The 12079-nt window shown below is 49.1% G+C and overlaps 5 protein-coding genes across 5 annotated transcripts; 3 read left to right on the forward strand and 2 right to left on the reverse strand.

Moving 5' to 3' along the window:
* Window positions 1–49: 49 nt before the first annotated feature.
* Window positions 50–2599, reverse strand: B0J16DRAFT_29171 (uncharacterized protein). The gene is made up of 2 exons (XM_046124295.1): window positions 2337–2599; window positions 50–2280 (listed from the first exon to the last, which is right to left on the reverse strand). Exons 1-2 carry the CDS (start codon window positions 2444–2446, stop codon window positions 171–173), a joined length of 2220 nt encoding a protein of 739 aa, XP_045989485.1. The 5' UTR covers window positions 2447–2599; the 3' UTR covers window positions 50–170.
* An 830-nt stretch (window positions 2600–3429) lies between these two features.
* Window positions 3430–4697, forward strand: B0J16DRAFT_352612 (uncharacterized protein; the record flags this gene model as incomplete). Its single annotated transcript, XM_046129266.1, has 2 exons — window positions 3430–3581; window positions 3638–4697. 2 exons carry the CDS (start codon window positions 3430–3432, stop codon window positions 4695–4697), a joined length of 1212 nt encoding a protein of 403 aa, XP_045989486.1.
* Window positions 4698–5851: 1154 nt separating this feature from the next.
* On the forward strand, window positions 5852–6591 carry B0J16DRAFT_378290 (uncharacterized protein; the record flags this gene model as incomplete). The annotated part of the gene is made up of 4 exons (XM_046130914.1): window positions 5852–5864; window positions 5917–6090; window positions 6150–6284; window positions 6335–6591. The coding sequence occupies 4 exons, from the start codon at window positions 5852–5854 to the stop codon at window positions 6589–6591; spliced, it is 579 nt and encodes a 192-aa protein (XP_045989487.1).
* A 233-nt stretch (window positions 6592–6824) lies between these two features.
* On the reverse strand, window positions 6825–8751 carry B0J16DRAFT_29209 (rotamase PTPA-1). Its single transcript, XM_046124312.1, has 2 exons — window positions 7819–8751; window positions 6825–7772 (listed from the first exon to the last, which is right to left on the reverse strand). The coding sequence occupies exons 1-2, from the start codon at window positions 8439–8441 to the stop codon at window positions 7055–7057; spliced, it is 1341 nt and encodes a 446-aa protein (XP_045989488.1). The 5' UTR covers window positions 8442–8751; the 3' UTR covers window positions 6825–7054.
* An 8-nt stretch (window positions 8752–8759) lies between these two features.
* On the forward strand, window positions 8760–11983 carry B0J16DRAFT_329235 (uncharacterized protein). The gene has a single exon (XM_046126306.1). The coding sequence runs from the start codon at window positions 9080–9082 to the stop codon at window positions 11486–11488; it is 2409 nt and encodes an 802-aa protein (XP_045989489.1). The 5' UTR covers window positions 8760–9079; the 3' UTR covers window positions 11489–11983.
* The last annotated feature ends 96 nt before the right edge of the window (window positions 11984–12079 follow it).

Here is a 12079-nt window from a genome sequence, read left to right on the forward strand (position 1 = left end):
GGCACTAGCATACTCGATGGGAAAAGCGATCTGTATAAAAGCGACAGCCCAGTGTAAGAGAATAGGAACAATGAATAAAGCGATGAGCCCACTGAGATTTCACTTGCGTGGATAGTCATTTTACTGTTGAAAACAATGAAATCCTAAAATATACATAAGTAAATAGGGTATTAAACGTTTTCCTCTCCGCGTTTCCTCTGGTAGGTATCATCTGGCGACCGTCGACGGCCTGCTCCAAGAGCCCTCCTTGCATCAGCCGTGGTCTGTCTCCTCCCTTCAGCCGACAAGGACTCACGAAGTCGTTCCATAAGCCTATCAAGAATCCACTCGGTCTCTTCCTGACTCCCCATAAGCGGACTCCGATTACCAACCCAGGACCAAGTCGTATTATGTTCCTGGTCATGATTGTTACCATGCACTGCTTCGGGGGAATCATCGGTTTTTTTGTTGTGGTGGTGTTGATGACGGTGATTCTTGGGTTTTGGTAGGGCTTTGCGATGGGTATTGGCGCTACTTTCGTCTTCGCCTATGAGTTTGAGATACCATGCCCATTCTTCAAAGGAGTATTTGTGCGGTTTTTGGGATTTGAGATGTTTGGTGAGAGCTTGGATCTCTGAGATGAGGAGGAAGTGGAAGTCGGTTCCGATCGGTAGTTCCTCGTGGGCATCTCGTATACGAGATAACGAGCGACGGACTCGACTGGTGAAAGTTGAGTTGTTGCGATTGTGGTCTGGTCGTTCACTGTATGAATCGTCGTTCCCAGTTTTAGGATCTCGAGGTCGTCCGCGCGAACTGTCCTCTCCCTCTTTCATGTTGGTGATAGCTTCAGCGGCATCACCGCTAGAATCCTGGGCCGAAGGTAATTTCTTGATATTTCGAGGTACTGCCGGTTCTTCGTGGTTGCGGAATACGAAGCCAAGCGTGCATCTGTGGATGATGTACTTGAGATCGTCTGAGAAACTGCCCTCTTCTCCAGGAAGGATAGTGACATTTCCAAGTCGCAGTGTTCCATCACGAATGAACTTGACAACCGTATCTCCGGCGTTGGATATAAGAACAGTCATAGTAGGCAATGCAAGTAGAGACCAGAAGACAAAGAAGGACTTTCCAGCGTTGGAGGCAGGAGTCTTATCGCCGTATCCGATGGTTGTGAGAGAGACAAAACAGAAGTAGAAACCGTCAAAGTAATTCCATCCTTGGTAGTTTTCTTCGCATTTGACAAAGACGTAGGCACCCAGCAGCCACAGGATAAGCCAGGTACTTGTTGATATCGCCATGGCCATCCAGCGTCGTCGAGATGATGTCTGAGCCTGGATCTTACGCATGAGCTCGAATTCACTCTTTCGACGCTCGAATTCTGTTGCGGGGAGTTTCTTGTCTGATTCGTCGCCCTGAGGCATTGTCGATTGACGCCGTTGGGGATCGCGGATAGGTTCGAGCATATCATCCTCGCCTTTCCTGGTCATACGCCGAACTAGTCGTCTGCGTTTCTTCTCCTCCATTCTGGCATCGACTTGACGTTTGCCTCGCTCGAGAACAAGACTCCGGATGGAACCAACGACCAGACCGAGACTGATGACGCCTACTAAGGCGTACGGCATCATGAGAGCTCTTCCAAGCGTGGTCGATGCTGTGTAGTCTCCAAATCCGACGGTGAACAGTGTAACATCTGCCCAGTAGACGGCATCGAGGTAGTTCCAGCCCTCAATATTGGAGAAGACAAGGGCTCCGAGTAGTAAGTAGAAGAGGAACATGATGGTCTGCAGCATTAGTGTTCGCTGACTAGGCGTTAGATTAAAGTCCTTGTTATAATGGCCAGTCCAGGCACCGTAGAAAGTAACCAGCATGAGCGAAGCATCAACAAAGTAGAGAATAGCAGCCCACATGCCGTAGTAAAAGGCCTGCGACCAGATGAGTTCTTCGGTTGGATGTTTGAACCCCTGGTACAAAGGACCAGCAGCGGAGCCAAGGAGAGCAATAAGAAGAATAGCAGAGATGTACCAGCCGATGATAGTAATCGGTTGAGCAATAGTGAAGCGAACACGCCGTGTCATGTTGAGCAGGAGGAACATGTTTGAGACAACGGCCATGGCGAGCTGAATGGCGTTGATTACAGTGAGCCAGATGGGATCATCAACAAAGACGGCATTCTGGACGTCTTGTCCGGGAGTCAAGTGTTGTCTCCATGGTCGAACGAGAGCGCATATACTAAACGCTGAAGCGACAGGGCCGAGGGTGCCGGCGATCATGGGGAATGCCGATGAGGCAAACCACCAGCGGCTGAAGCAAGTTAGATGATGAGAATGAAGAGTGTGGCAACAAGAGTATATGCGTACTTTGGTGCGAGATGAGCTTGATCATTTTCTATACGCTTGTCATGAGAGACAGTCTCTTCGATAATCTCAGTCTCCTCCTGAATATTGTCTCCGAGATCGCCGTCGTCCATGGATATTTACGCAGCCTAGAGCGGCCGAGACAAGCGTGACGTTGAATGTAGAAGAGTACAGGGCATTACATAAAATAAGGTATTTATGTTGAGGCTCTCCTAGGAATAAGGAGAGAGGACATGAATAGACTATAGTTACACCGTTTTAGGATACCCAATAAATAAGAGTAAAAGAACCCTTGGCATGATGGATGGGGAATCACTTGATAGCGCATGACGTCGCGTACCACAGATACGGTATTTAAAGGGCGGGAGTAGCAGTGGAAACGGGTTTTTTAATCACGAGCTAGGCCAAGTTTCCCAGATCAGATCTTTTGACTAAGGGTCTGGCCTGTCAGAGACAAGCAGGGTCATTCATGCGTTTGGAGAATCTAGGGCTGATACATTAGAGAAATAGGGCGCGGATATGGCGGCTCTGATTTAGTGGAGGATCTGCAGGATCTAGGAAGGGACGGCAAGTTATAGTTAGTGCTGAAGGTTCAAACTATCAATTCTCTGGTGAATTCTAATCTCTAGTTTACTTCTTTGAAGGAAACCTGAACTGACTTATATTAAGTCTTATCTCCGTGTCGCTATTTGCGGGATCCCGATTTAGTTAGGCGGGCCAATGACATGCATGGAGACAGGAATTGCTCTTCATCTCCACTCCATCAACCAAATCAGTCTTTCTCTTTCCACCCGTCTTCGATCTTGTGTCCTTACAAGTCTTCGAATATCAAGGCCTCAGCCAATCATTCTCTTCTCGTCACTCTTTACTTAAACGATGCTTATTTAGCCGTTGACCGTTTCAAGATCTCACGTGGCTTTGTTATTGCTTTGTTGAAGAATTAAGCCTGTCCCTGCGCGTCATTCTTTCTTCCCTTCAAGGATCATGTAAGTCATGCCCAGTACCATCAGCCTCAACGATAACTAATACACCAGAATTTAGCATCCCACCGACACGTTTCGGCGTGTCTCTTGTTCATCAGTAATGCGGTAGCAGCATGCAAGGATGCCTTCCTTTTCATGCCCTTCGTCGCCTTGGTCATAAACGGCTCATCGGCTCTTTGCCTAGACACTCACAGAGGCTTTACAGCTATCAGAGTCATCAGCGTGTTGGAGTGCGATGCGGCTCAGCTGGCTATGTGAGCATTGAGTTAGTCACCAGAACTCAATTACTATAAAACATTATGACTAACGATTTCCATAAAGCCTCATGAATATCGCTGAACAGCCAAACTCTCCCCTCTTCATTTACTTACCATCCGCCCCTTCAACCAACAGCCAGCCAGCTCCAATACCCAGATTCCTTCAGGGAAAGCCGGTCGCTAGCATCAACTATCGATGGAACTCCTTTGATCAAGAGGAGGCAAATTCATCCTCTGTTGATGATGTCTGGCCAACGCCTGTTCATGATACTTTCTTCGCCTATCAGTGGCTAGTGGAAAATCTTTCACCAGAAGGCCTCAAAAGGCGCGATATCTACGTCTATGGATCTCACCTAGGAGCCAGTCTCGCCACGTCTCTTGCGCTCACAGAGTCACAACCGCACAAGCCTTTTGCAGTCCGAGGCCTGGTGTCATACAATGGTATCTACAACTGGACCATGTTCTTTCCAGACCACCCAGTAAATCATCCTAGTAAATACGCCAGAGCCTACCACAGGCCTCGCGAGGGAACGTACATGCACCACCTCAAGCAGATGCTGCCGACGTTCTTCCAATCTACGGCAGACTTGTTCGACGTCTTTGCGAGCCCAAGCCTCTTCTTTCACAACCCTGGAATTAAAGTCCCGTCGTCTTACCACCTGTCGGAAGAAGAGTCCACCGCCATCGAACTCCTGGCCAACCCACACGCTGAGAATGATCCTCCGATGAAGGCGCCGCGCAGGTCACGACTGGTGTTTCCGCCCCGCACATCGACGCTCAAGATCCCCGAGACATTGCTGCTGTACGACCTTCTTCCTACGCCGCCGCCCACGAACAAGCCTGGTAGACCATGGCTCAGGAGGCAGTGGGGAAACAGTCTGGAGATGCAGGCTAAAGAGCTGGCAGAGATGATGCAGTCTAGTATCGAGAAGGTTGAGCTCAAGCAGAGAGGTCTATGGGATGACGATATTGATTTCTACGAGAACGAGCAGAAGAGAAGAGTAAAGGTTGAACGAGCTGGGGAAGAGTCTCCGAGCATGGAGCTGAGTCCGAACGGGGAGCGGCTTGTTGAACAATGGTTGACAGAGAGAACCGCACCAAAGAAGATTCCATCTCATCTGTAACTGTAACTGGATATACTGTAAGATAGTTTTGCACTGTACAATATTAGACGTCGAATTCAGATTGGTCCGACATTTGGCGTGGCACAGCACTAAAGCAGTGACGGAACATTGAAAGCTTAACCGGTGGGGGCATTGCTTTTCTTGGATTCAATCCCTGGCTTTGTTATATCGTCGAGTCTGGAACAAATGGCTGAAGCACGTTATCAGCCAAGTCAGGTCACAGCGTACAGACTCGTGATAACGTCAATAGACGCTCGACACTCAAGTAGAAGGACTCAAAGAACATTCCATCAAATAAACGAAATAACATTATGTCTTGACTTGAAAGGGTCTAAAGCCTGCTTGTCACTGAGACGTCAGCTGTGGTTCACTTCTCCGAGATGAGAAGTGGGCCAGCGGCTAAACATGCACGCTGTCGTCAGTTTAACAGGGCACTTTGAATATTAGCGGCAATGGTGCACATGTCACAAGGTCACGTCTCTCTTATTCTGGGTTGGCTTTGGACCCCTTGATCTGGAGATTTCAGGTATCCTCTTCAGTTTCAGCTCTTCATGATCATGACTGAAAATGTAGATGAATGAACTGCAATGTCAAATACGAAACGCCCCTTGCTATTCAGTCCTTCCACGAACCAGGGGTAATCATAATTGATAATCTCCAATTTGGATCTTATCCGTGACTTACATCCAAGGGTGCAGCGCTTCCAGTTACGGTGGATCCACTTACACCACCCCTAGTGACGCTGCAAAATGCTTGTTTTTCAGTGGACGTCTCAGATTCTCAATCCCTGGACAAGGATGCTTCAGTCCCGTTGAGATTGGATGTCACCCACTGCCTGCCCAACCTTGAACAATGTGTCGTGCACGACTACCATGGCTGAGTCGTTTCATCTCCCGTCTTCCCGCCGCTATCTTCATCCTTAACCTTTCTCCATCCTCCACTTTCTTTCCATCTTTGCTCTAACACAATACAACCATCAAGCTCCATCTGGTATGTTCTTCTTACCCAGGACGAAGCTTATCCTGAGCTTTATCCTCATGACAGTCATGTTCCAGCTTCGTATACAGCTGCTGCCATGGCTTACGCAGCTCGGTGAGAGCATAAGCTGACCATCACGCATAGAGAACCACGGTTTCTAATTCATAACACTCACCATGCCTGGAATTCGTAAGTTTTGAATACACAGCTTTATACTACATCTCTGACAACCGCTATACAGCTCTGCACGCCCTTGACAACTTCAAGGCTAAGCTCAAGGCTGCCTTCAAGAAGAAGGATAACAAGGAAGAAGCCAAGCCAGCTGAGCAGAAGCCCACCGAGACCAAGCCCGCCGAGACTAAGCCTACCACTACCGAGCCTACCAAGACCGAGGCCGCTCCTCCTGCGCCAGCCAGTACATCTCACCCAGCACGATATTCCATATACTTCATTACTAACAGATATGTGCTACAGCTGAGCCTGCCCCCGTAGCTGCTCCCGCTGCTCCTGCGGCCGAGCCTGCTAAGGAGGTCAAGCCCGAGACTGAGGTCAAGCCTGAAGCTCCTGCGGCTACTACCGAGCCCGCAAAGACCGTGGAGACTGCACCTGGTACGTTGAAAGAGAAGACAAGCTCGAAAAGCTTAAATTGACTTTTATAGCTCCTGCTACTGAGCCCGCCAAGCCCGACGCAGCCCCGGCCACTGAAGCTCCAGCTCCCGTTCCCGAGCCTGCCAAGACGGAACCCGCCCCGGCCGCTGCCCCGGCTGAGCCAACTGCCCCCATCATCGAGACACCTGCTGCTCCCGCGCCCGCCGCAGCTGATACCACTCCTGCAGCTCCCGCTGAAGCTCCCAAAGAAGAAGAGAAGAAGGATACCCCTGCTCCTCCTGCTCCTGCCCCTGTGGCCTCTGCTTAATTAGGGCACTTATTTCTATTATGCAATCACCGACAGACATGTATGGTGGCTTGTATAGATTGCGCTGTGCGGTTCAGTTGTTGTCATAGAGGCATGTGTTCTTTAGTTGTTTGAGACCTGGCAAATTTGCCTTGACCATGTCTATTCCCTTTTCTCCTAGCAGTTGGCTGGATACCCCGAGAGAAAAGTGTTGCGATGCTTTGTTTCAGATCTATACCCGCTTTTCCATAATTAATGTTGAAAGGACTATCTATATCATGCTCATCAAATTCCCGTAATATGCGCCTGACATCTCCTAGTGCCCAGTCAGGTGGGTAACAGAAGGATTGTACTTGAAGGTCTAGGCTGTCAGAATAAAGTAGCCTAAGTACTAGTCTAAGCTAGCATAAGGTAACTGAATTATTTCGTCTCTTATGTTTTCGGCGGCCAATCTTTCTAACACCCTGACGTACACCTCATTTTCTTATGAGTCCCTGGCCCACGGCGCCTTGGTGACAGTGATCTGTGCGCTCGTAGATCCTGAGTCGGGTCCGCCTCTAGGTGGCCGTGCAAGTGACCCTGTGTTGGATGCTGGTGGTGGCATACGAGAATAGGGAATGCCAGGACCTGATGATGGGGGCATTCTTGTAGCTTGAGCCCAAGGTGCGGCTGTTCCAGCCCCTGATTGTGCTGGAGGTGCCATGGTTGGCGGCTGATTTGCCATGTGGACACTCTGGGTCGGTGTTGTAGCATCTGGATCGATGTCCCATGAGAAGAGCGATCCAAATGGGAAGTGTTGGACAACAGGGAATTTAGACAAGACTTCAGCATTGAACATCTTGATCATACCCTTATTGATCTTGCCCCAGCCGACGCGAATGCCCGAGATATCGAAAAGGATCGGACTATGCTCCCAGAAAGGACCCTTCTTCACGTCGTTGATGAAGCCAACGGCGGAAAAGTACATGTTTACTTGGCGCTGATCCTCAACCACGGCAGCTTTGGTAACGTCGCTGGGCTTGGGGGCGCCTTTCACTGATCCCTCCAAAGGCATCGGTTCGTTCTCGTTGATCGGTCGTGTAAGCTGCGCTGAGCCGAAAATGTAGGGCATGAAGGAATGATCGTCGAGGCCCCAGACGCCGTGGGAACCAGCAGGTTCAAGGGTATACGTCAAGATAAGTTTCCTTACGACGTTGAGGTATCTAGGAATGTCAGAGATACCCTTTTGGTAGCAAGCAAGCAACTTACGGCTCAATAACTTTGAGGACAATCTCGCGCTCAATTTCACCACCTTGCTCACCATCTTTGAAGAAGCCCAGCTTCCATAGACAGCCGAGAAAGGCGACGAAGCTTAGCTCATGCCCGGTTCCATAGTCCAATCTCTGTACACTTCCGAACCCGCCAAGAAGGTAGCTCGAGACTTCCTCTTTCGCCTTGCCATCGCCAACTTTAAGTGTTTCCCCTAAAAGCCCCTCTCCAAGTAGCGCATCCAAACGCTCTTCAAAAATAGCATACCACTTGCGGAAACTAACGTTGCCGAATCGTCGAGGACCAGGATCAGGTGGCGCTTCATCGATGAAGCTTCCAATCTTTTCCAAGAGAGCTTGTAAGGTCTGAACAGATGGTGTTGTCGGCGGCTTCGAGTTGAGGGGAAAGGTGCGGGGGAGGGGCGACGAGGATTGGTTACGAGGACATAAGGAGCGGTTGAGCTGGAGAATGAAGACGCCAATGTCCCGGTAGGCTAAGCTTGTGAGGAAACGAGCGACGTCGGGGCCTTCGTTGATGCGCTTCGAGGGTTTGGTAAAGGCTGGCGGGGAGCTCAGGTCCAAAACCTCAAGCGCATTGAGCTTTGGAGGGGCAGTGGACGTCATATCGACGATGGTGAGACACCGCAGTCACGAATCTTGGAGGGGTGCGGTTGTGTGCAGAAAAGAGTGCTTCGTTCTGATAAATAGAATGACTTTTTAAGAAGACATGGAGACTGGAGTGGATGATGAAGCTTGGTTGAAGCTGAAACGAATGATGTTGGTTGAATTTAGTCAGCTGTTAGTAGTAAGTTGCCATGTCTAGCTATTAAATCGGCACCCTCAAGAAGCTATTGGATGCTAGCGACAGAAGCGGGTTTCAAAAGGATGGCCTAAATATTGTGTGAATCTCGATAACATAGAACTTGCATTAGACTTTCGCCGCCTAAATCAAATAAATTGGATCTATAACATCTTTCCAGTGTTAAGATGTTTGTTGGTTTCCTCGATGAGCTTCACCCGTGCCCCACTTCCCGTAGCACGTCTTTGCGCAACGCGCTTGTTGGTGGTCGGTAGCTGTTAACTTCACAACATTTGTTGATACTTTCATTAGGTTGCCCCAACAATCACCCATTTTAAACGTAAACTCAACTTTCAGATCTTTACTGATAACCTTGTAAGACTGGTTATCTATAATCGTCTGCATGCCGCGACGGCACGTCAAACCTTGCCGAGTTGTCGCATCGCGATAACAAAGGATCAACATGGCGCGGCTGCGGTCCGGACCTAAGACTGTTGAATTAACAGCTGAGTCTGAAAACACACAACGAACCAGAAGACATTCAACAAGATCCTCTGTTCCTGTGCAAAGCATCGAGGAAGATGATACTGTGCCGGTGAGAAAAACACGCCAACGATCGAAGGCGCCGACAAAATCGCAAGACAAAACCTCGTCAAACAAAGGCCGAGTCACACGATCGAATAAAGGGAATGCACCTCTTGCTGCGTTACCTACGGATACCTCACGAAAGCGTCGCTCTAGCATCGTTGCTGCCCAGAAGAAGCCCTCCAAACGTCAGCGTAGCAGTAGTAACGAGCCTGCAGAAGAAGAGGGTCCCCTTCAGTCAGATCAAGAGGTCGAGGAGGAAGTTGATGATAAGAACGCTGCTCCTCCAGGGGAACTCTTTTATGAAATCAATAAGAGCCTTGGCGTTATCGATGTGAAAAACAAGCTTCCGAAGCTTCGACCCGGCACAAGTGTTGAGAATGCTGTTGAGGACGACAACAGAGCCGTTGCTCATGTTGACCATTCAGACGAGGCCGATGCTGAAGAAACGATCGTAGCCGCCACTAGGGAAGAAAACGAGAGCCAAGGTTCAGTTGGAAACTCGGCCGAAACAGAGGCTGAACAGGAACAGCAACAGCTTGAACGAATTCAGTCAGAGGCACCTCAGTCAGCGCAACGACTTTCCCAGTCCGATGCTTCTCAAAGAGAACCCTTACGGCCTAAAATACGAAAGGGAAGACGCCAAAGTAAAAAGACTGTCTATGTCGAGCCCAACGATGACGCCAGAGATCCATTGCCAGGACATGGCTCAGAGGTTTCAGGAATCAATTCAACACAGCCAATTGAATCCAGAAATACCCAGTTCGAGAAGAATATATACGATCATCCTGAATCAGACGAGGAGCGCCCGAGCCAAATCGCACTAGGCAAGGGATCACAGAAGACATCTGCGTCACCGGTTGGAGATAGTCGAAAGACGAATCGAGGCAGAAAAAGAAGTAGCCAATCTGGTCGACAAAGAGCTGATACCGCTACGCCGCAGCGGGAGAAACAGCGGCAGCTAGAAGAGCGACAGGAGGAAGAACAAAATGAAGAACAAAGTGAAGGCGAAAGTCAATGGGACTTCAACTCCAGCGAGGACGAACCCGAGGTTGACTTAGAGTTCGATGCATCACATCCAGCTGAAGACTCGCTTGTGATCGATGCGCCGCCTGACGGTTCACAAACAGAAGCCTCCATACCCACCACCCGCTTGAAACGCGCATACGTGCAAAAGCTTATGTACGCAATGACACTTGCGGGATGGTTGAAAAGAAGACAATGGGCGGGGGATATTCTAGAACAAGCCGAAGCCGTGAAGTCGGACGACCGTGTGCTATCAAGAAGAATCCTGGCTCAACTCTTCGACATGTACAATTTATGCAAGGGGATTCCGCAATCTCTAAAACTTGATCAACTGGAGTATCTGCGCGAACATGCGACACAGTTTAGTGCCTTGATCAGCAACCTTCGTCAGTCGATTGATCTATTCATCGCCAACATAAATGCCAACATGCGTGAGACCAGCACAGAGCATGTGAGCATTGGCTTTAGATCCGTTACGAAACTTCACAGACGCATTATACCTATGTTGGTGCTGATGCTCGACACGACTTTCGAAGCCGGATGCGGAGCTCCACTAGAAGGTGAAAAAGCTTCGCAGCAAACTGGGGAGTTCACAGTGCATCTGTTAGAACCTCTAGAACGAGCCGCGGGTTGGGCTTATAGACTCTCACAGACGGTGAATGGCTGGTACGAGCTGCATCCTCCCAGGAGGGAATGTGACAAAGAGACCAAGGCAAAAGAGAACCGCGCCATGTTCCACGTTGCCACAACCGTGTTCCAAGAACGGCTTGAGAAAGCCATGAGAGACCTTGACAAGCTTCAGGTGCCGCCCGAAGTACTCATGCAAAGAGACGAAGCTATTCGAAAGGAACGCGAAGCTGAAAAGGAGCGACGCCGGGAAGGCCAAGACCGTCAGATGCAGCGCTTCCTTGACTCAATTAAAAATATCAAACCGACTGAACCACGATTGGGGATGAGGCCTTCCCAGCAATCACTGCTCGCTCCTTCTAGGACAAGCCAATCAACTCCTGCTGCAACTCAGCAGTCGGAGGCGGAGCTGTACTACCAAAAGCATGGATGGCATTTTTGGGAAGATGACCAGCTTCTTGGCTTGATCAGGACCACGTCCGATCCCAACTACGAGAACTTTCGACAGATGCTCCCCAGTCGAAGCGCTGGTGAAATGAGAGAGCGGTCGAGATATCTGAAATTGGTCATGCGCAACAAATACGAACGTAGAGGAGTTAGACCACCTGGATGGTGTATGGAGGAGGAAGGTTGATATTCAAGCTGAACACCATGTGGAATTATTGGGGTTGGAGTTATATGTTTTACGATACCCGGAAAAGCTTCCACGATACGGTTTACACGACTTGAGCTGGACTTGACATGCCCAGTAAACATAGATTCATGTATGTATTTTAGCGGTTAGGAGTTTATCTTCCTGTTATCCCAATTCGCGATTGCGAATAGGGCATGATCAGCTCAAGGCCTTCTTTTAATGACATAAGACCGGATCGGAAAGAAGCCGGTTTTAATCATCAGCGATCAACTTGATATATTGTTTCGTGCTTCCCTATTGATGTTGGGCTTCTACCAACAGCGCCATGCCACATCATTGAGTCCCCCAGCGTAGCATCATCTATCTGTCACATTTCCTCATAGGGAACAAGCACTAGCAATATCGCCAGCGCATAAATAATTACTCTGGTAAATATGTATAGTACGCTGATGCTTTAGATACTTGGCCTACTTTACTTGTTGTAGCCGTGTTGTGATTTATTATTAGGTCTTTTCGATATTCAAGAATGATCACAGACTCTGGAATTGGTTGAACCGGCTTTCCGCCACATGTGATATGTCTAGAGTACGC

This window comes from Fusarium flagelliforme (genome assembly GCF_020744385.1).
Source record: "Fusarium flagelliforme strain FIESC 12 MPI-CAGE-AA-0113 chromosome Unknown B0J16scaffold_1, whole genome shotgun sequence".
In the NCBI taxonomy this organism is placed as follows: Eukaryota; Fungi; Ascomycota; class Sordariomycetes; order Hypocreales; family Nectriaceae; genus Fusarium; species Fusarium flagelliforme.